The sequence below is a fragment of the Hyaena hyaena genome, unplaced genomic scaffold (assembly GCF_003009895.1).
Source record: "Hyaena hyaena isolate Hyena2069 unplaced genomic scaffold, ASM300989v1 scaffold_279, whole genome shotgun sequence".
Classification (NCBI taxonomy): domain Eukaryota; kingdom Metazoa; phylum Chordata; class Mammalia; order Carnivora; family Hyaenidae; genus Hyaena; species Hyaena hyaena.
The window spans coordinates 878,365-902,619 of NW_024080910.1; the positions used below are offsets into that span (position 1 = coordinate 878,365).

Consider the following 24,255-nt stretch of genomic DNA (forward strand, 5'->3'; position numbering starts at 1 on the left):
ATGCTGTTGGTGCTTAGTAAAATTAAATATGAATGACATGATCAAAACTGTCAGTAATTTCTTTCCCTGTTCTTAATTATTGAAGTAGTTATTGTTGCCGGAAAGCTGTTATTTCAAATTAGAGTAACTTTCTTCATTGTACTGTTCCTAATAGAGAAAAAGTGGAAACAACCTAGATGGTTATTAGTGGAAGACTAGATAAATTGTGACAGATTCATAAAATATGATGATATACAGTGTTTAAAATAAGTTAGTTAGCTCTACATGAACCGGTAGGGATACATTTGTAAAACAATGTTAAAAAACTGTAGAAGAATGTTACATGTACAATACATACAATAAACTTTCATATAAACTTTAAAAACTGACCAAGGGAAGTATTTTGGATACAAACAAACCTAGAAAAGACGTAACAAAAACACAAACATGAAGGATTCACAATATCAAGACAATGAATTAAGGAAGGAAGGAAAGGAAGAGAATTTGGAAAGAGCAAAAAAGGAGCTTCAGTTTTATCAGTAGCATTTTCTTCCTCAAACCCCACCCCCAAGTTTCTGAAACAAATGTGGCAAAATCAAGTTGGAGGTTACCTTATTATATTATTCTCTAATATTTTTATTTATATTTGAACATATTGATAATAAAAGTAATAATTATCAGAATGCATTTAAATATTTATCTGTAATTCTAAAGTTTCCACCCGTGGATTTTATTACTGTTTCTAGTTAATTAAAAAAGAAAAGAATTTCAAAACATTAACATACCACTAATTGTGCTGGTGTTTCTTATGGATGGCCCTATTTCATGAGATTTGGGGAGAGGTTTGGCACAAAGGCTGTAAAGAATGCATTTTCGTTATTCTAGAAAGAATTTTAATGGCCTATTGTACATCAGTGTTAATGAGAGTCATGTAGACAAATCCCTAAGCAGTCCTTTCAAGGGCTCGATTTTTTGCTCAGCCAAAAATGTGAAAGTGCTCTCTTGCCTTCCTGGATAATTCTGCTATGCAAGAGAGTTGTATGTTTTCTCATGCTTCAAATGAAACAATATGGAACATTTACTTAGGGTGTTTTGCTTTGCAGACTTCTTCAGCAGAACAGCAAGGCACTAATCATTCCTTTGAATCTATGTAATGAATTACACTTTGAATATGTTATTGATTGGTAGAACAAACAGCATCATGACCCAGATTTTCAGTCTTACATCATTGAGATGTGGCTGGTATGCTCCGAGTTTGGCAATTCTCTGTTCATTGTGTAAATTAACTGGGACAATGACCTGTGACTATAGAATTGCAGCTTTGCAGTTAAATATGCCATCCACCTTTTTACGTCCTATGTATAGTATATTATGTGTAAAATGGTCACCAAATTAATTGTGTCAAATATTGTCTACATTCTAAATGAAAACAATTTTCATTGTCTGGAACATGAATGTTTATAGTAGATATATTTTAAGTACCTTAATTTTGATGCTCTTTAGCATTGCTGAGATTATTGGACATGAAATTTATTCATACATTCTGTGTTATTTATTGATCACTCACCATATACTGTTGGATCCTAGAGATAAAGTGATGATCAAGACAATGCTATGCTCTCCAAATTATTAATAATCTAGTGAGTAATAGAGTCAAGAAAACAGGTCACTACAGTGAGATACGGGGTATATGTGAGATAAACAAAAGACATTAAAGAAGCACATTACAGGAAAACCCGGTCCTAGGAAGATCAAGTTGAGAGATCAAGGAAGGCTTCCTGGTGGTAGTGTCTATCATAATCCTTCATTTGGAGACTGGAGGAAGAATAGTTCAGTCAGAGGAATCAGCACAAGGAAAAGCCCAGAGACAAGACTAGAGGAAGCATACTTCAGGCCACATGTTCAGATGTTTCTTTGGTATGAAGAAACTAGTCTGTGGTCATACCTTTTTGGAATTCCTAGCTCAGGTCATCATGAGCATAGCCATTGGATGCCAACCATTTGAAAGTCCTAGATTTGATCCTCAGATCAATGCTCAGGCCCCACTCAAAGATAATTACATCAGAATTTGGGGGTACTGGTCCCAGACATTGAGATTCTTAAAAATCTCTCAAGAAAATGCGAATATTCAGTCAAGTTGCGAATCACTAATTTACAAGATAAATTCAGAGAGGTGTGTTGATTTATCAAATGTGTAGGCAAGTAAGAAAGGCAGAAATGCTGTGCGAGGGCATTGCCAAAATGAGCTGGCTGTAAAGAAATGACCTTGGGGATCAGATCTACCAGCTATGAATCTAAGTGCAAAACACTAAGAAGCGTGACTCATATTCTAGAGCTGGCTCTTGACATATTCAGAGAGATAGCACTTCACACTTTTTTCAGTTTAATTATTTGTTCATTCCAAAACACTTAGCTAATCCTTACTATATGTCATTATGCTAAGTGATGTGGATACATGTATGAGTAAGACAGTGATATCCTACCATCCCCAAAACTCCCAGTTTAATGATGAGACAATTTCTAAGTAATTACAATCATGTGAAAAGGCTATTCAGAGGAGGGTACACATTACCCAGGAAGCAATGGTATCAGACAAAATGGGAGAGAATAACTAAATTTTGAAGGATGAAGAGGAAGTAGCAATTCACTGAGTCAGAGAGATTTTTAATTGTGTTTGGAGCAAAGGATATGAGAAGTGCAGCATCCAAAATGAGGCTTGAAAACTGGGTTAGCTATCGAAGGTCCAGGGACCTCTCCTTCCTTTTTGCCAACTAGACATGACCCACACTCTGACATTCTCCATGTAGCTGGAAAGCTTTGTTTTAGAAGCCTCCATACCATTGAAAATGTCTTCACCTCATATTGTGGCCACTGGAATAAGATCAACGGTAGAAATTAGTAGTTCAAAGTTTTAAGAGTGGCTCAGGAGTCTGTTGAGGTTCTTGAGGACTAGCCTAAGAACAACTATAGTACTGAAAGTGTGTATCACTGGGTAGCCAAACTCTGAGATGGCCTCCAATGATCTCTGCCTTTTGGTATTCACATCCTTACAAAGTTCTTTCCCTTGAGTATGGGTTGAAATTACTGACCCTCTTCTAAAGAATAAAATAGGAGAGAAGTGTCACTTCTCAGTGAGTCCAGAAGCAGATCCCTCCCCAGTCAGCTGTTCAGATATGACTACATCCATGGCTGGCAACTTGGCTGCAATTGAGAGATCTTGAATCAGAGACACTCAGTTAAGCTGTGTCCAGATTCTTGACCCACAAAACTATGAGATAATAAATGTTTGGGTTTTTTTTACTTAAGCAGTAATGTTTTAGGATAATTGTCGTGCAGCAGTACATAATGAATACAGTCACCGTTCACTCAGGGTTTCTGCATATTCGCTATCCTCTATGAAGACCTCACAGGTTGGCTCCAAAGAGCTAATATTATTAACAATCATGATTTCTTCTTGAAAATAAGATTTCTTTCAGGCCTGAAATATGTAAAACTACAGATGAAAAACTAAGGGATTCCAAATTTCTTCTGATGCTATAAACTTAAGAGGCAAGTGGTGAAGATTATGGTTTGGGGCAATATTCAGAGCCATAGTCCTATGGCTCCTTTCTGTCTGAGAGTGATCCCTACTTCCTTTCTTTCCCGTCATCCACCCTCCACCAGAATATAATGTTCAGAGCATGCAACGTTCAATGCTGAGCAACTGCTCAGGATGACGTCTTAGAATCTAACTGCAGATCGGCTGCCAAGCATAGGCCATTGTCCACTGAGCTGCCCTCATTTCATTTCTTTCTATTTTACCACAAGACTGAAGTTTAGAATGATTTGGACTCTGTGTGTTTATGCAGCCTTTCTGGCGCACCTTTCCTTTTATTTTTACATGATGTAATGTTTTTTCCTTCAAATGTTCACGAGAAAATGCTTTGCCTAGTGATCTAAAATCCTGCCAGTCTTACTCTGCCATAGAAACCAATCCAAAAGACCAAAGTCTACAATAAAAACACATTGGTCTTTGACACATTCATTTGCTTAATTAAACATTTGATCAGGAACAGTAAAAAATATGTAATACTATAATATTTTAGTATCCTTCTAAATAGGCAGTTTATCATGTGTTCAGAACCTAACGCATTTCTTCTTACCTTCATAACACAGGAGAAGAAAACCTCCTAGCAATTTTACGACGAAGGTGGTGGAAGTATATGATCCTGGGACTCATTGACCTGGAAGCAAATTACCTGGTGGTCAAGGCCTACCAGTACACGACTCTGACCAGCATCCAGGTACTGGTGGCTCTTCTGTTCTTCTCAGCTTCCTCCATTTCCAGATGTAGTTTATTTTCAGCTGAGTCACCTGGGAATCTGAATACTCCTCTAGAAGTTTTACAACAAGAGGGAAACTGGGTGTATAAAAAATAACTTGAGCTTTATTTCTATGTCTTCTTAATTTTTCTTAATTCAAATGTAATTGGATGTCTTTTTTCTCTTTGTTCTTAATAGACCGTAAGTATTGACAATGTAGGAAAATATTTTCTAGCTATGAATAGTAGTAACTAATCTTATGTCAGTAGGAGAGCTATTAATAAGCATAAAAAGAGCTATTTTAAGCACAACTTACAACATTTTAGAACATGTTAATGGGATTTGATTAAGTAATCACAGTGCTTGATAATCTTTTCTTTTAGCTTTCTTTAATGAGGAGACTTTGCAAACTGAAGGGACAGAATTTATCCTAAAAGAATAAGAAACAAATTCCTCAATAGTACTATTTATGAAGATAATCACTGTGTCCTCCTTTCCTCTCTCTCTCTCTTTTTCTTTTATGCACATACATACACACACACATACACACAATTGCAGGCTTAACTTGGGTTTTCACAATTTTCACCAGACACCATTTACATTCTTCCTTACACCATAAATAGTAAGCTTGACTATTTTTATCTCACCCTCATTTCTCCTTTTATGGCAATATTATGAATTCTGTAGTCATTGTTAAGCTCCAGGATGAAAGCAAAACATTATTTACATATAGCATTTGACTTAGACTTGACGCCACAACAACATTCCCGCCATTCTAATAATTTGCTTGGAAATAACAATAACAAAAATGGAGAACTAAACAAGCAAACCAAGCCCCTAAACAAATTGAGATTATATAGACTGAATGGGAAGCTCTCTAGACAAAGTTTAGATGGTGTTACAGGCTTCTTCCCACATGCCCAGTGAGAGACAGAAAGATCTCTCACCCATTGAAGGTCTCTACACCCATTGACAAAAAGTCCAGAGCTCTGTTCCGATTGGACTGCAATGATATCAGGGAGGTGCTGGGACCTAACTGGCTTAAACTTGGACTCCTCAATCCCATACAAGATCATATTACTCTGATTGGTTTAGACTTATGTTCTTCAGTAGGAGGCCTACTGGCATTTTAGATGGGGCAATTTTTCATGATTTTGTTCTCTTTCCTACTTTATTGATCACTGAACATCCCTAGCCCTTGCCCACTAAATGCCAATAGCATCTTTTTTCAGCTGTTTTAATGACCAGAAGTATCTCTGTGGATTTCCAAATGCCCTCTGGCAGAGAGGTACCATCTCTGTTTGAGGATCACTGGCTCATCAGTCAGCACTCATTCTTAGAGTCAGGGTGGGAGAAATTCCACAGTGGGAGAGGAGAGGTGGGCAGATGCTGGAAATCAGCTATAGCCTTCTGCACCCAACTGAACTCTCACTCACCTCAACAAGCCCCACAGCAACTACCAATGTCTGTCTTCTGTGCTCCCATGGCACTTTGTCTTCTATCTCTGTCTGCAATCTGTCTTACATAAGAATGGTGTTTCTTACCTAAGAATCATGCCTTACCTAGGAATGATTCCCACCTAGTCCACCAAACTGTGAGTTTTTTTTCATAGCAAGAGTGATTTCTTGCTCACCTTTGACTTTCTGGTACCTGGTAGAAAATCCAGAAACATTCCAGGTACTCAATAAATGTTTAGAGAATTTAATTCACCTGCACTGATTTCCCATATTCGGAGGCACAGAAATTCCCAGAAATTCTCTACCTAAATGTAGAGGCCTCCAGAAGGCCTAGACAGATGTGGTGGGACAAGGAAGAGACAAATGTTAGCTTTGTGGTAGAACTGTGCCCATTAGCCTAGAGCCACAAACTAGAAACGAGCCTAGGGGAGAATAAAGAGGAGACTTCCCCCTTTGAAAATATGGTTGACTTTTGTGGATTTTGTTTTGTTTTCCTTTTAAGCATTGAAAAGTCACAACCAATTGCTGGTTTCTTATGGAGCTTTTCCCAAATTTTTTTTCAATTTTTAAAAAAAGTTTACTTATTTCGAGAGAGAGTATGTGCGTGTGCATATGCACAAATGTGGTAGGGACAGAGAGAGGGAGAGAGAGACTCCCAAGCAGGTTCTGCAATGTCTGCACAGGGCCTGATGCAGGGCTCAAACTCAAGAACCATGAGATCATGACCTGAGCCGAAATTAAGAGTCGAATGAATGTTCAACCTATTAAGCCACCCAGTCTCTCCCTCCAAATTTTTCTTTTCAATTTTTCATTTTTTTGGTGAACAGTGACAATTTATTCTTAACAACTGGTCCTCTGGTCTTCAGGTGTTTAGTTCAACCCGTGTCATACGCCACCATCCTAATCCATCCTTTCACCTCTCTCAAATTAGCTGTTTAACACCTATTCAATGTTCCACTCTATGAAAAAGTTTATTTTAATTCTGCAGAGAAGAGAAGAAGAAAAAGAATTCTACTGAAATATCAGTTGGTCTTCATTGTAATTTACTTAGCAATAGATAACAGAAGAAAAAAGCAAGTTGAAACTAACAATCCTAGAATTATTTTTGCCTCCTACAACAAATAACCTATTAAATAACAATAAATGGTCAGAACAGAAAGTATTTTCTCTGGGAACCACGTCTGAACTGCTGTTTAGTAAGTTAGTATACTTGGTAGAACTAACAAGGATCAATAATTTTCCCTTGTTTCCATAATTGTTTTTTTGTCAGCCACTCACAGAATCCACACATATTTATTACTGGATAGGTTTGTACATAGAACCCAAAAAGAACATCAATATTGTGGACAATTGTTTTCTCTTCCATTGGATAAAGAAACATAGACATATACAATCAGTGAGTAGCTCTCCATCTTTCTGAATGTTGTTGTGTATATAGCATTGTCTCCAGCTACCTTTGGTGACTGGGTTCAGAAAGTGACTCATGGGATCTTCATTCTTGAGGCAAACACCTTTGCAAGGAATTTTATTTAATGATAACAATTGCCAGTCAGTTACACCAAGTGTCAGAAAATGTTGGATTTGTTTAATTTTTCTGTGTATACATGTATTGTTTCGAAAGTCTCTTTCAGGTTAAATTGGCCACCTCCCCTTTTCTTTTTGAGTTTGCCATAAATTAAACAAATTCAGCTTCTAGTATGCTTATAATAAGCTTATAAAGCCTTTAGCTCTTACTCACATTAATCAACAGAGAAAATATATTAATTAAGCACCTAAGAAATGAGCTATTTATTGCAGGTGATGAATAAGCATTGTCCTCAAGAAGTGTATGGATTGATAAAGGGGATAAGAGGCAAAGCCCATTGAAAGCAACACCAAGTATGGCAAGGGAACAGATGCCTACATGCTATAGTTTCCAAAGGAGGCAGAGATGATGTTCATTTCCAAAGGCCATTCATGTGAGTCTATAAGATTGGATAAAGTGCAGAGAGGATAAAATGGGGGATATAGCTTTGCACCTGGAGTGAAGAGCATGACAGAGCTTGGGGGCAGAACTTGGGGACAGGAAACTCAATGAATATGATTGGAGAGCAACTGTTCCAGTTTGATTTATCCAGTCACTTCAAAAATAATTACTGAGTACTTCTACATTCAAGACATCATATTAAGTGGTGAACAAAGTTGTGAGCAAACATAGATACCCTCTGTATTCTCATGGAGCTTCCAGTCAGATGGGGAAGGCAGCCTTTGGTCAAATAATCAAATGAATAATTTGATTGTGGACAAGGTCATGTGGCTGGACACAGAGAAAGAAGAGTGGTACAAGATGGCCCAAAGAAGGAGTCAAGGCCAGACTATGAGTCTTGATGAATCCAGGTCAAGGATTTGAATGTTTAGGCTAAGTGCCATGGGAACCCAAATTTGAGTTTTTAAAACTCGGGTTCCAGTGTAGAGAACAGATTGAAGCAGTGAATTCTCATAAATAGAATAGAGAAATAGAGAAAGATAGAGCTGAAACTTTAGGTTGGGGCCATATTGTAAGAGGTCTTCAATGTCAATATAAAGAGTGTGACTTAATTGTATAGGTAAAAGAGAGCCATGAAAGTTTCTGAGGAAAGAAATGTTAGGATTTGACCCAGTAACCCTTCTTCAAAACACATTTGTTTTATCAAGACAGTCTTCATTAACAGTTGGCAGAGCACCAAATACTTTTGTTTCCTGATTCTCTTAAACACAGAGACATAAAGTAAAAAGACATTATGAGCCTCTCCTTGCTTTGTCCTCCTGCCCTATCAGTACATTCACTGAACGTAGGGTTAAATGTCAGAAACAACTGATACGTGAAACTTGAGAGGAAAAATATATGTCATTTGAAATGACTATAGACTCACAGGGAATTGCAAAAATACAGAGTTTTTTGCACCATTCATGCAGCTTTCCCTAATGGTGACATTGTATATGACTTTAGTATAATGTCAAAACCAAGGTATTGATATTGGTACAAGACTGTTAACTAGACTACAGACCTTTTTCAGTTTTCAACCTCTTTTCCTTCGTGTGTGTGTGTGTGTGTGTGTGTGTGTGTGTGTGTGTGAGATTCTGTACAATTTGATCCCACATGTAAGTTTGTATAAATACTATAACAAACAGAATACAGAACTGCCCAATTACCACAAAGGAACTCCCTGGTGCTACCCCTGTCAAGTTTTACCCAACTCACCACTGCCATTCTGATCAGCTGGGAACCAGTAATCTGTTCTCCATCTATATGATTTTGTCAGCAGGAGGGTGGGATGCTATATAAAATGGAATCATGCAGTGTTTAACCTTTGGAGATTGTTTTCTTTTTCAGTAAGCATAATGTCTTTAAGTGCTTCCAGAATGTTGCATATGTCAATATTTTATTCCTTTTTATTGCAGAGTAGTATTCCGTGGTCCAGATATACTAGGGTTTGTTTAACCATTCACCTGTTGAAAGACAGTTGGGTTGTTTCCATTTTGGGGTTTTACAGATAAAGGTGCTATGAACATTCACTTGCAGATTTTTGTGTTAACACAAGGTTTCATTTCCCTGGGATAAATGTTCAAAAGATGTAATTGCTGGGTCATATGGAAAGTGCCTGTTTGGTTTTAGAAACTGGCAAACAACTTTCCAAGGTGGTTGTACCATTTTACATTTCCTCCAGCAATGTCTGAGAGATCTGGTTGGGCTCCATCTTCACACCCTCACAAGCACTCGGTATTATCATTATTTTTGCATTTTATCCATTCCAAAAGGTACATGGTGATATTTCATCGTGGTTTTAATTTGCAGTTCCCTAGGGGCTAATAATGTTGAACATCTTTTGGGAAAAAAAATTTAACTTTGTCTTTACAGTCAGAAGCTAAGGAAAGTTAAAAATGGCAAAAGAGGTAACATATTAAGGAAAAGGATGATGGAAGAGAGACATTGAAGTGAAGAAATCCAACTGTTCCCTTTATTATAAAATAAAGAGATTTATAAGGACTTACAAGAATTGTATTCTAAAGACACATTTGTGGGTTTGTATCTCTTGACTTGTGGAGAATGAATAGATTGTACTTGTGACTTTGAGAAAAATTAGCAATGACATTTGGATAAATTCTAAAAGCTATGCTATTTTTGTAACTGTGCTATGTGAACCATTCCAGTAGACATATCAGCTTTACAAGTTCTCGCCTAAAGATTATTCATCTTTTTTCAGCCACGTAGTACTAAAATGCAAACAGATGAAACTAGTTCTTCTGTGAAATAAGAAGAAAGCTGGTCTCTTCAAATGTGGTATTTGGTAACTAAAATTAACTCACATTGGAAATGACTTACAGTATTCTTGCTGATAACCATGCTGAGGGGTCTATACCTCTCACACATCCCCTCCTTCACGCAGTGCATACTTCAGAGCACCTTCCATTCTTCAAGCAGTTGACAGCAAAAGCAAAGGACAGGAAAGAAATACCTCCAGCCTTGGTTATTTTCTTTCTTCTCCACTCCTCTGATTCAAGCATGTTAGGACAGGATAATACAGAATGCAAGCCACCCTCCCCAGTGCCCAGTGTCCATTCCTGAGACTAATTCTACAGGGCATATACATACAACATGTACATGTAACGTACCCATCATGCAACAACATACATATGCAACATGTAGTTGTAACATAGAGCATGCTACAGCATCTGCATACAACATGTATATGTAACATACACAATATGCTACGACATCCATATACAGCAGTTTGTCTCATCACTTTACATCACTCTCAGGCATTTCTGGGTCTTCTCTTTGTGTATTTTCAGTAGGCTATGAGCTATGTTGTATCAGATACAGAGAAAGATTGGGTAGTTTGTACCTTGTTATGTCTAAAATTTAGGTCATGTGAATAGACTTGCCCTAACGATGTATTTATTGATTAAAAAATGCCTGTGAGGTGGCTAGAGTCTCGGGGTACAACTGCTGATCAGACTGGAGCCCTGCTGTGGGGCAGTGGCAGCTGTGTTAACAGGATACAATATGGCAGTGTGATGAAGAAAGTATGCCTTGTTTAGTGGAGACCGGAGAGAGGTACCTCTCATCCCCAGGAATCACGTACGTGGTTCCATAGTCAAGACATTATGATACATGAGAGAAAGTCACTAAACTTCTCATTTGTAGCCAACTTGAATTTCCGGGCTCATAGATGAGCCCAGAGACAAAGGCTGCCTATGCACATTAGAAACAGGTTCATGGGCTTGAGTTTACGATTATGAGCTCAGCTTTTAAGACTGTATTTACTTCTTTACCCTTGTTGTTTTTACCTGTCCCTGGTGCAAGACTGTGGCAGTTTATGACTAATCCGGAGATATTTTAAAGTACATGTAAAAGCAAAGCCTTAAAAGCAGACAAAGTTCTTACCCTTAAAGGGAATACAATATTCTGAATGTCTTTCGGATTTCTTAGAGCTGGACTTTTTATTCTTATGATGGTAGGAAAAAAATGTAACAGTTCAAATCTAAATATTTGATTGGGCACTGCAAGTTTCCTGTCATCCTTTTATCCTGAGAAAGAATATAGACCTTTCCCCATCATCAGAGGGACTATCTTCAATCTTGCCTTAGTTCTGTGAATATGTCCATCCCTAAACCTGTCTTTAAATGTGTCCTATAGAACTGCCTTCCGTAGAAGAGAGCTTTCATATTCTACCTTCATTGACTCAGGGCCTGTGGGCCGACGCCTCGGATGCCACAGACAAAGCCATTGGAAAACAAGAGAGCACCTGTCTCCCTTCCTCTACTGTACTCTCTAAAAGCCCTGCTTGCAGGACAGGAAACCACACTGCGAATCCTGTCTTCACTCTCTTTATTTCTTCATCTTCCTTTTCTTCTGGTAACTGCCATTTTCTACTTTTGATAATAGTTGGGGTTTTTTTTCTTTTTACATATTTCCTCCACACTCCCCCTGCATGTCTATAAGGACTTTGAAGGTGAGACCTGTGTACCTGGTACACAATAAGCACTGAGTAAATTTCTGATGTTTGAATAAATGCAGATGCAATTGATCTTTGTTTCCTGCACGAGATCATGTACACATAGATGCCAAAATGTATGAAATACTTGAATACATAAGTTAATGAATGAAAGGATGCATTTCTAAAGGTGAGTTATGGGGCAAGACAACACAAGTGACCTTTAGTAGTTTTATTATCAGTAAGTTTATTTATTCATACAGGACTCAGACATGGAACTCTAAACATCTCTTAAGTATTCTTTTATGCTCTGGGGAGATAAAGATGATGAAAAAAACTGTCCCAGCTCTCAGGAAGCTCAAGTGTTATAGGCATTGCCTCGATACAGATTAACTCATGCTATATTTAGATGTTCAAAGCATCTATACCTTCTTTATATCCTATAATCGATCTAATCTTTTCAGTGAACCTCGCCCCCAATGCCCTCAAGCTATCTAAATAGCAGTGGATGGAGGGGAAAGTCCAATTTGCTATAAAAATTACTAATTTCTTCCAATTAAATTTTTTTCTTTGGATAGCGAGTTGCTTTTGGACAAACACTCGGCCTCTCAGAAGTCCCTTCTTCTATACTCGCTTCTGAGATGGCATGTGAGTGAGTCTGTACTGTGACCTGGCAACCTGGGGCCTTGTTGGCCCTTTGGCTGCTTTCCACTGTAGGGCAGCCCCCCAGCTGTTGGGTGGACACTTGCTAGATTGAATATGGATCTTCCTTGCCTGGCATCCTGCTCGCCTCTGCTGTTCAGTGTGCCCCCCAGCGGTCTCCCTCTCCTTGCTTACTGCCCCTCTGATCCTCCATGATGCTGTGGGCCTCTAGGTATCTGGCCATGAAGGTATTTGGTCTCTAACCTTGATGGTCCCTGCCATGTGGAACCCCTCACCCCACCCCAGGGAAGCCAGCTTGTACCCCTTTGCAGAGCACTAAGACTTCTGGCTAAACGGGAGCTGAAAAGGACTCTGGGGAGTTAGAGTGTTCTCTGCTGATGACACTTCACTTCCCGTTGTTCTCTGATGCAGCCTCTTCAGGTTGGTGTGGCTGTCCCAAAAGGAAACCAATGTTTTGCTTTCAGTTTCCTCTCTATCTAGCATTCTTTCTCCATCCAGCACTTCAATCCAAAGAGGGCACCTCTGGACACATATGACTCAACTCTTCTCCTTAATTTCCTTTTCTCTTCCCAGAGTCCATGGTGAGAGAGACAAGCTTCCCATCCTATTCCTCTTTAGCAGGGACTCTTTGTCTCACATCCTCCTTCTGAGGGAGAATTACAGAAGTTAGACTCTTTTCTCTGTCCATGAACCTTACTCAGACCTTTCTTTGCTAAAGAAGTCAGGAAAGTCAGCTTGATGTTTGAAAGCTGAATGACCTCTATGTTCTAATAAAGGACCTGTTGCCTTTTTCTTCATGGCTCAGTTTAAAATGAGGCATAATTGAAGAGGATAAACTAAATTTCAAAAAAAAAAAAATTCTCCTATTTTCTGGAAGACAGATGTATAGACAAATTACAGCACAGTATGAGTAGTGGTAGTAAAATGAAGCTATACACAGATGCTTCCGAATTACAGAGAGGAGTGACTGAATCCACCAGTGACAGAGAGGACTTTCTGGAGGAGACTGTTCAGTTGAGTCTATAAACCTAGATTTTACTGACAGTATGAATCCCACAGTAAAATGGGGCCACTTGTTTACCTGGTGATTGTCAGCTCCAGTGTTTCAAATAGACAGGTTATAAATAAGTGAGATGCCCTTATATGTTTGTTTTCTGTCTGAGCATCAGTTTTCCCACTTATAAGAATTTAAAAACCTGCTTCCTGGTGTGGTCCTGGATATGCAAATGTAACACTGCCTTCAATGGTCCTGGTTCCCGCTGCCCCAGGGTAAAAATAATGCAACAAACTATAACACATTATATTGTTCTGATCCTGCCATCACCTCTAACACCTTCCTCAGTGAAGTCCCTCTGTCCTTCCTGCAGACAGAAATGTCACTGGTCTTCCAACATTCTTAGACTTGTCTGAGATCCTTGTGACAGTTAGTCAGCCAGGCTAGGACACCCATCACTTTGGCCATGCCTCCAGCATGTGCTCAATAAATACCAGCTCCTTTTACTCACATATTTTCCACTTTGTATATTCTTTCCATTAATCCCATTTGAGAAAACCAGTCTATCCTCTCATACACTCTCACTCTTGGACAGCAAATTGAAAAAAAACAATGACAAATTGTACGGTTGATGCAAAGTGATCCAAGTGAAAGACCTTGCTTGAGACACAAGGAGGAGGTTAGGAAACCAATATTTCAATTAACTTTGCCACTGATTACTGTATTAACCTCATGTGAGACCATTTGCCAATCAACAGAAGTGAAATCTCATCAACATGAATGAGATGGCTTCTAGGTACAAACAAAATTCTTCCAACCCTAGTGAAAACATCTAGGGAAACTGTACAAGCAAATATGGTAATATCCTACTTGGAATCATGTTTTCACAGTGCTAGGAGTTAAACAAACTTTAAAGCCATGTGATTCTGTTGCTTGACATGTAAAATCAAGAGAATTTTCTCCTGTGGTACAGATGGGCTGCCCTTTTTGCAACGAACATGTTCCTGAAATATTCTTTCTAGATAAATTGTTATAAATGATTTATATTTTTAACACACTGGGAAATGTACAGTGTATTTCTTGTAAATTGAAAAATCATTTTGTACTATGAATAGTAACTATATTTGTTTCCATAGGTATGCTTTGCATATACTGAGTTCGTGAAAAGTGAAACACTCCTAGAGCTCAATATTATACCACCACACACAAGATTCATATTTCTAGAATTAGTGGCCAAAATGCCTATCTTATTCATGGATAAGAGTGAATAGGGCAGAAGGGAAGACATAGGAAGCTCAGCCTTGGAATCCCTAAGGCTTCAATATGTTCATAGACAGATTAATCTGTTAACCACTGACTGCCTTACACCTCCCAAATGTGCATGCTCACCACAGAATAGAATTGGTGGAAATGTGGGCAAATGGACACTTTTTAAATGTTTTATTTGTTAATTTTGAGAGAGAGAGGAAGTGCAAGAAGTGGAGGGGCAGAGACAGAGGGAGAGAGAGAATCCCAAGCAGGCTCATAGCTGTCAATGCAGAGCCCAATGCGTGGGATGGACCCCACAAACCATGAGATCATGACCTGAGCCAAGATCAAAAGTCGGACGCTTAATGCAGGAGCCCCCAAATGGGCACTTGTAATCAATGTTTTCACTCATTTAAAAAGGAATTGCAAATAGATTTGGTGAACACCTCTAAGTGTGTGTGTGTGTGTGTGTGTGTGTGTGTGTGTGTGTGAAAGAGAAAAAGAGAGACAGAGGACAAGGAGAAAACGAGACTGAAACAGAAAGAAAGCATGGTATTGAAAACAAGTCTTCTAATGACCAAGTAAATATAATTTCAAAACTCAATTTTTTCTTTACTTTGGAAATGAAACTTATGACTTATAAGCCTTAACAGAAACTAACTAATTAAATTTTTAAAAGTCAAAGTGTTAAGTATGATTCAATAATTTCACTACTGGGCATTTACACAAAGAACACAAGAACACTAATTTGAAAGATATATGCACCTTTTTGTTCAGTGCAGCATTATTTACAGTAGCCACAGTAGAGTAACAATGTTAAGTATCCATCAATAGGTGAACGATAAAGAAGATGTGGTATACACACACACACACACACACACACACACACACACAGGAATATTACTCAGCTATAAAGAAGAATGAGATCTTGTCATTTGTGATATGTATGGACCTCAAGGGTATTATGCTAAGTGAAATAAGTCTGACAGAGAAAGACAAGTACCATATGCTTTCAATTATATGTGGAACATGAAATACAAAATAAGTGAGCAAACTAACAAATAAAAAAAAAAAAACAGAAACAGAATTATAAATACAGAGAACAAACTAGTGGTTTCCAGAGGAGAGGGGGTTGGGTGATGGGCAAAATAGGTGAAGGAAATTAAGAGTTACAAAATTCCAGTTATAAAATAAACAAGTCACAGGATGCAGATTACATAATGGGGACATAGTAAATAATAGTGTAATAACATTGTTTGGTGTCTATGCTTACTGTGGTGAGGGAGCTTTATATGTAGAATTGTTGAATCACTGGGTTGAATACTTGAAACCTGTATAATAATGTTTATCAGCTCTACTTCAATTTTTAAAAAGTCAGAGTTTTCCAATTAGCCATGCTTTAAAATCTTGCCAAAGTATGCTCATCGCCCAAATGGGTTCATTTGGCACTTAAAAGATTTATAGATACGAAGTCATTTGATAGAAATTTAGTGTCATGTTTTTATTTCAAGTCATCCTCCCTGCCTTTCCCCAAACAAAATTCTGTAAGTAACGTCATTGATAAATTCTCATACTTTTCTCCAGATAATTATTTCCCTGGCTTATTGAAACATTAAAGATTATTAATAAGTTGAAAGAGAGTAAGAAATTTTATGTGTTGGTCATAAGATTTGAGGATTTTTTTAATACCACTGATCTAGTTTGGGCTCATTTAAAAAACAATGCTATATCCTATAAAGGATTTAATTAGGGAACACAATATGAAAAGATAATGGATTTGAAAAGAGCTAGTTTGTAACAAATAATTTCCCTAATTAGACACTGTAACATGAGAATTAAGAGTAGGCGAACTCCAAATGGTTTATCATTAGAAGTATCTTTCTATATAAGAATTCTCTTTACTTTTGAAATAAAAATGTCCTTGATGTAATAATGATATTTCACTCTAGAAGATATAAACAAAGTGGTTTGGTAAACATAACCAAATTTATACCTTCAAATTAATAGTATTCCTCAAAGGGCTTTTTTTTTAAATTTTTTTTAAATGTTTTATTTATTTATTTATTTCTAGGAGAGAGAGAGACAGCGTGAGCAGGGGAGGGTCAGAGAGAGGGAGTCACAGACTGAAACAGGCTCCAGGCTCTGAGCCGGCAGTCAGCACAAAGCCCGAAGAGGGGCTAGAACCCACGAACCACGAGATCATGACCTAAGCGAAAGTCGGACGCTTAAGCGACTAAGCCACCCAGTGGCTCCCTCTCTCTCTGACCCTCCCCTGCTCACGCTGTCTCTCTCTCTCTCTCTCTCCTAGAAATAAATAAAACATAAAAAAAAAATTAAAAAAAAAAAAGAATGAAGGGTACAATCTTATAGCTGCTGAGACTTCTTAAGACTTAGACCATGAGAATTCTACAAACACCAACCTCAGGACACCTGGTGGCTCAGTCGGTTAAGCGCCTGACTTTGGCTCAGGTCATGATCTCACGGTTCATGAGTTTGAGCCCTGTGTCGGGCTCTGTGCTGACAGCTCAAAGCCTGGAATCTGCTTCAGAGTTTGTGTCTCCCTCTCTTGCTGCCCTTCCCCCGCTCATGCTTGCACTCTCTCTCTCTCTCACACACACACACACAAATAAAGAAACATTAAAGATTTAATAAAAATAAAAACATTAACCTATGAGAAAAGAGCAGGAATTATTTCTGTCCTTCTTCCTGTCCTCTCTCTTGCTTATATCTTCCGAGTCAGAGGCCATTTCCAGTTCAAGATTCCTTGAACAGAAAGGCAGAATATAGTGGAGCATTTTCTGGAGCCATCAAGTGGAGGGAGGGCTCTAGGCTCAATGTCGGAGTTGTGACACCACGTAGGCCAGAGAATGAGGACAGGAACTAGCGACAGCACAGAGCACTCACCTTTGGCTCCTTCAGCCAAAATCATCTCACTCAGTAAGCAGCTTTAGGCAGTACCAGTTACCTCAGTGATAGCTAATCTCCACAAATGGTTCAGAGAAGCAGAAATTATTTCATCATTCAGCATCTACTATTGCCAGAGAATGAGATAAACACCTCTGGACTTCGCTCTGATGTTACCTTCTCAATGAGTCTTTCCCTGACCACCATGTTTAGAATCACAGTCACCTGCCCCATTCAGCACTCCCTCCCTTCTCTCCTTTCGTTTTCTCCATAGTTTCTATCACCATTGGCATACTATATATTTTACTTGATTGCCACTTCCTACATAAGATTACAAACTTCATAAAGGTAGGGAATTTATTATTACTTAGATTTCTTATTTCCTAGATTAGTGTCAGGCATGTAGTAGATACTCCATAAATATTTTTGAGTGAATTAATAAAATATTTAAGGGGTCCTTCTGTGTGCCATGCACCTTGTAGCTTCAGGAAGTAAAACTGAGTGCAAGGGAGAAAAAAAATTCTGCCCTTATGGAAGGTAGTTGTCTTTAGCATAATTAAATACAATTTGATAATATAGAGATCAGTGGGAGCCCCTGAAGGGGCACCTAATTCAGATTTAGGAAGCCAAAGAAGGCTTCCTGAAGGAAGTGTTGTCTCAACTGAGCTCTGAAAGATAAGTCCGAGCAGGCCAGGCAAGGGGTAGTGAGACAGATGGACATGGGAACTCTAGGCAGAAGGAACAGCAGGTGCAGAGAAATGAATTGAGAACGACCATCACAGGAAGGAACTACAAATGCTTCTGCATGCAGTTTGAAGGAGGAATGGTCAAAGAAGAGAATGAAGGGGCAGCTGGTGACAGACCACACTATAAATCACAAAGGGATTTGGGCTTCTTCCTGAGAGTTTCTAGAGTAGTAATGATGTGACAAAATTTGTTTTTAGAAAGTTTATTTGGATGGCCTGATAAGGAAGGGGCAGACAGGATAGGGCAAGTAAAGAGGTTCTAGAGAAAATTAGGTGGTTAAAAAGAGAACTTGGTGACTTATTTGATGTGTGAGTGAGGAAGGATCAATCCATGTTTTATTCACCCATGTGCTCAGCAAATATTTATCGAGCATCTATTATATATACCTTTATTATGGGCTCTAGATGTACAGCGTGAAGAAGATCATGTTCTTACCCTCATGAAGCTTCCCTTCCAAGTTATAGTTAGTTTTTATTTTCTTTCTCTCCCACCAGAACATGAGGTTCTGTGCATCATGAGTAAGATGCACAAAGATATGAGGAAGAGAGTTCTAAACAAAGGGGCAGTATAAGGGTGAAGGCCCTGAGAATGGCATGTTCAAGACACATAAAGACTGGATGAAGTTACTGGCAGTAAAAGATGACACTGAGGAAGGAGGTAGGGGTGAGATTGCATAAGGCTAGTATATATTATATTATATAAGGCTATTACATGAGACCAAGGAAAGCAGTTTGGATTTGTTCTAAGGAAATCATTAAAATGTATAGAGCAAGGGATTGATGCGACCTAACTGGTGTTTTTAGATCACAGTGGCTGTGGTTGCTCATGGAGAGCTGACTGTATAACTGTCATGGTTAGACAGTGAGGAGGCCCCTAACTGAAAGATGTATTGACTTGAAGCCAGGCACCAACTGTGGAGGTAGCTAGAGGTTGTTGGATATATTTATAAGGTAAAACCAATAGGATATCCTGAGTATTTGTGTGGGGGAAGTGTGAAAGAAAAAGAAAGTCAGGAATGACTCCTTATTATTGGCCTGAACCACTGGTTTGTGCCATGTGATAACATGATTAGGAAAACGGGAGAAGAGCAGATGAGGAGCAGAAAATGAAGGTTCTTCTTTGGGTTTTGAGGTTTGAGCTTCCCATTAGACATCTAGGCAAACTTTGGTATACGTGGCCGGGGATATGTATCTTGAGCCCAGGGAGAGGTGGGAGCTGGGATTATTAATTTGGGATCATTTTCATATAGATGGTGCTGAAAGTTGTGGTGTGATCACATCACCAATGGGGTGAGTATAAATGGAGAAGAGAAGGAAGCTGAAAGCTGAGCCCTGGGACATGCCAGCATTCAGAGGCTGGAGGGAAAGTAGGCTAGGGAGAGGCCACTGTGGTAAGAGGAGAACCAAAGAGTATGTTAGACCCTGGAAGCAAGTCAAGGAAGTGTTTCAGGAGGGAGGGAGTGACTGTTGGATATCAGGGTGCAGGTTTGAGGCCTGAGCAACTGAGTCTCCAGTGGTCCCAGTCAGCAAGGAAAGAACCACATGAAGAGGGACAGTTTGGAGACAAAGATATGAGCTATGTTTGAGCCATGCTGAGGTATTTTTGGTACATCCACTGCAGATCAGTAGACTCTGGAGTTTAAGAGACGGGTCCAGATTTGAGATGTAGATTAGAAGTTCTCAGCACAGAGACAACTTTTAAAGCCATAAGAGACATCATTCAGGGTAAGTGAGGAGAAATGAGAAGACACATTATGGCAAAGTCCTGAAAGCACAGCATATGAGAAACAAGAGTCGATCCGGGAAACCATAGACCAGGAACTCACTAAGGAGTCTCAGAAGGACGAAGTGATGGACAGGAAGCTTGGAGGTAAGAGCATCAGCAGGAGAGAGTGTCAGATGCTGCGCTGACCAGAGTATGTGCTAAAATATCTGTGCTGGGTTCAAAAACAGGGAATATAATTTTGAGCAATTTTGATGGTGTTTGGGGAATAGAACCTAGATTGCACTGAGTGGTTGAATGATGTTGAGGGAAATGAAAGCAGTGTCTGAATGCAACTCTTTGCAAGACGTTTGGCAGGAAAGGAAGTAAGAAGTGGGTGACAGCCAAAGACTGGCATATATAGGATGTGAAAAGGAGAGTGCCAAGGACTGAGCCCTCAGACATGACAACTCTGAGGGACAAAAAGAACAAAATGAGTCCAGAAAAAAACTCAGAAGGGCCAGAGAGGCAGGTGGGCAAAAAAAAAAAAAAAAAAGAGAAAAAAAAATAGGAGAATCATTAGTAATGCCAAATGCTACAGAAGGCTTAGTCAAAAGTAGCTGCGCCCTAATAGGAGAATCATTAGTAATGCCAAATGCTACAGAAGGCTTAGTCAAAAGTAGCTGCGCCCTATAGCTTTGGTGATCATGGTGAAGAGGTGTCAGTATTGNAAAAAAAAAAAAAAAAAAAAAAAAAAAAAAAAAAAAAAGATAAATCAAGAGAGGAGAGGATCCAATAGGAGAATCATTAGTAATGCCAAATGCTACAGAAGGCTTAGTCAAAAGTAGCTGCGCCCTATAGCTTTGGTGATCATGGTGAAGAGGTGTCAGTATTGCTGTATCTTGAAGAACAAATGGAGCCAAGATACCAGAGGCGGTTGCTGTAGATGAATCTTTGAGAAAGTTGGCTGTGAAGATGGAAAAATAAATAGCTACAGAGCAACTGGGCCTCGAGGGTGAAATCAGCACAGATTTCAAAATGCTATATGGCAAAGGAGAATAGCCAACAGAGAGGAAGGATCAAGACAGATGTGAGCTAGCTGCTAGAAGCAAGGTCCTGTGAGGAGCAGAAGATCCTGTTCCGAAGAACAGAGGACAGAAGGTTCCGGGCCAGGAATGTCCTAGAGTACCACTGGCTGTGAACCTAGGGGAAGAAATACGTGTCCATTGGCATCTGTCCGCTTGGACAGAGATGTAGAACGTTTTGCTCACTGTGGAATCTCAAGCATCTGTAGCAATGCCGAACATGCAGTGGGCATTCAACAAACATCTGTTGAATCAATAAATAAATGATGAGTAGAAGGTGATGAAAATCTGATTTTGTCTTTTCTTTTTTTAACAAAACCTGGAATGGTTGCGTTAAACCTAGAAATAGAGTCCAAGATGTACAAGATGTTCTCCTGTAGCTTTTGAAATTGTTTCTCCCTGCTGTTTTTAATGCTGGGAGGAATCAAAAGTAATGCAAAATTAATGTAGAATTAATATTTTATCAGAAAACTTTCATTTCCTTCAATATGTGCTTTGAAATGTGTGCTTTCTTTAATGTTGTTGTTAATGTTCTTATGTTCAATGAATTTTATAAATAAGAAATAAGAGTTAGTAGTGCTTGACTGACTTAAGGCAGCCACTTCTCCAAAAACACTCAAAGATAGTCAGATAGTATCAAAGACCCATCGCTAAAACCAAACTATTCTAATTCCTTTTTTCCTTCGACTAAAACGTTGGATATGTAAGGAAAAAAAACATTCTAATAGGTTTGTGATTGCCTTCCTGGGAAGAGGTATCATATCACAGAGTAGATGCTGATGAATAGATGTTTTCAGCAAAACATAACCATACTTTATGCTGTAATGATCGGAAAAGCAGCAGTTTCCACTCTGAAGGTACAATTCTAATTTTCGTACACTTTTTCTCATAACCTGCACTTCATTTAACATAAAAGATGCAGCAACCAGTGATTATTTTTTCAGTACCCTCGGAGTCTGCTCACTCTCCCAGAGTGCTCTCACTGGTAGAAAGAGCACAGGAGCCTGCTAGATTGAGTAGAGAATGACCCAGCCTCGACCAGTGTTGTTATAACTGGATCCTATACAGTTTCTACCCCACCTGGACCTTGACTGCTTATACTTACTTTGTAAAAGAAGAGCAGAGCGGCAGACCTAGGATCACCTCTGGCTTTGACACTTAACCACTGTGTGACCCAAAGTAGGTTACTTGTTATCTTCAATACTCTGTTTTATCATCTGTAAAGCGGAAGAAACAAGAACCTAGCATTCTGCCTGTTTTATATTGTAGACATTCAGTAACTATGAATTCCTTGCTTTCTACTTTTAAAATCCAGTTTACTGATAATCAGAACTCGTTCTTAAGCCTGATTAAAGTGCTAGTGATGCTCACCCAGAAGGAATTTGTCTTCTGGGATAGCTCTGCCGTCACCTGAGGCAGATTTCTCTGCAGCTGAGCTAGAGAGTATGTGTAACCTAATTATCTGTCTTCCAGTGGTCACCTAGATTTCAAGGTACTTGCCCCAGATTTTCAATGCATGGTAGTGTCTTTTTTTCCCCCCTTTCTTTCTTTTTGTCTCTGAGAGTTGAAGCCCAAAACCCCAAATGAATATATTTTAACAACTAGGAAGTTCTGATGGGCTGGCATAAGAAGACAGAAAATTCACACTTTTAAATCCTTACCAGTAGAAACAAGAAAAAGTTTGGTGAAAATCTTTTTTTCTTAAGTTCTAGAAATAGGACATTTCCTGGAAAATGGCTGTCATAAAATCAGCACAATGACACGTTTTATTAGTTTGGCTCTCTTGGGCAACATGATGGAAGCATGACTTCATCCAACATGAATATTTTAAGACAATAAAATCTAAACATTAAGTTCTAAGGTGTAGGGTTGTGGGGGTGGTGGTGTCACGGAAAGAATAACTCTGAGAGGAAAAAAAAAATCTGGATAGGTGAAGACAGTATCTACCAGAAAAGTCTGTTTCTGATGAGAGATATTCCCAGTTGGATTTTCAAATGCCTCTAGAATGGGTACACATCCAGGCCACTGAATTAAAATGGTTCTTGATTGCATGTGAATGTGCATTTCCCAAATTATATTCCACTCTCTTCAGCTGGACTGTCTGCCAAAAAAGGACTTCTGTTGTGTCTGTGATACTGAAGATTGTCTTTTTTTTTTTTTTTTTAAGATCCTTCCCTATTAATGCTTCAGTTTTACTCACCGGAGATGAATTTATAATACATATCACTTTTAGAAAAACGGGAGAATTGCCAATTAGAAGCAGAGGAAGGGAAAGTAGGGAAATGTTCTTTTTCCTGGAATCACCTACTAGTTGCCTCAGGTTTAGCCTCTGACAGCTGAGCCTTGTGAGGGGAGCTTTTTCCCTGTGAATAGCCGGAGGGGAGCGCTAATGAGGAGCTGAAGGCTGGCGTGGAGTCTCTTCTTGGCAGACAATTAGAAAAGAGGGATGAGATCACCTCCTCATTATGCTCTACTGGAATGGGAGCAGTTGGGTAGCGGTTTTTTGTTTTGTTTTAATTTTTTTACAAACCATCTGCTTCCCTTGAGAAAGACTGATCTGACTCTTGTAGATTTTTTACACTCTCATAACATGTGTTGTTGTATATATTTTGAAAGCAGTATATGCTCTAGAGAGGAAATTTGGAAACCACAGAGAATTTGGGTGATGGGGTTGTGACGATTCAGTTATCTTACTCAAAGATGACCATTGTTAATGTCTTATTCTTATAGATTCTGCTCTTCTCCTTCCAGAGCTTTAAAGATTTTATGGCTGATATCATGATATGTAGATCTTTAATCAAGAAATGAACTTTTGGGGCACCTGGGTGGCTCAGTTGGTTAAGCGTCATGATCTCATGGTTTGTGGGTTCAAGCCCCGCATCGGGCTCTGTGCTGACAGCTAGCTCAGAGCCTGGAGCCTGCTTCAGATTCTGTGTCTCCCTCTCTCTCTGACCGTCCCCTGCTCACGCTGTCTCTCTCTCTCAGAAATAAATAAAACATTAAAAAAAAAAAAGAAATGAACCTTTACATGAATACACACACACGCACACACACACACACACACACATATCAGCCAAACCAAACATGGTATAGAAGGATAGAAGGAGGGTGGAGGGAATCCAGTTTTCCCCATAAAACCGCCCAAGCCAAGGGGAAATGTTCATTCCCTTCCAAACACTGAGAGAATAGAAGAAAACTCTCCTTTTTCTCCATTCCTTC

General features: G+C 39.0%; 1 protein-coding gene across 1 annotated transcript in view; it reads left to right on the plus strand.

The window, feature by feature from the left end:
• The window catches only part of SLC35F1 (solute carrier family 35 member F1), a 180,704-nt gene that overhangs the window by 93,356 nt on the left and 63,093 nt on the right, over positions 1 to 24,255 (plus strand). Inside the window, exon 3 of the mRNA XM_039246030.1 lies at positions 4,135 to 4,262. Coding sequence (XP_039101961.1) covers positions 4,135 to 4,262 — 128 coding nt within the window. The remainder of the gene's footprint in view (positions 1 to 4,134; positions 4,263 to 24,255) is intronic.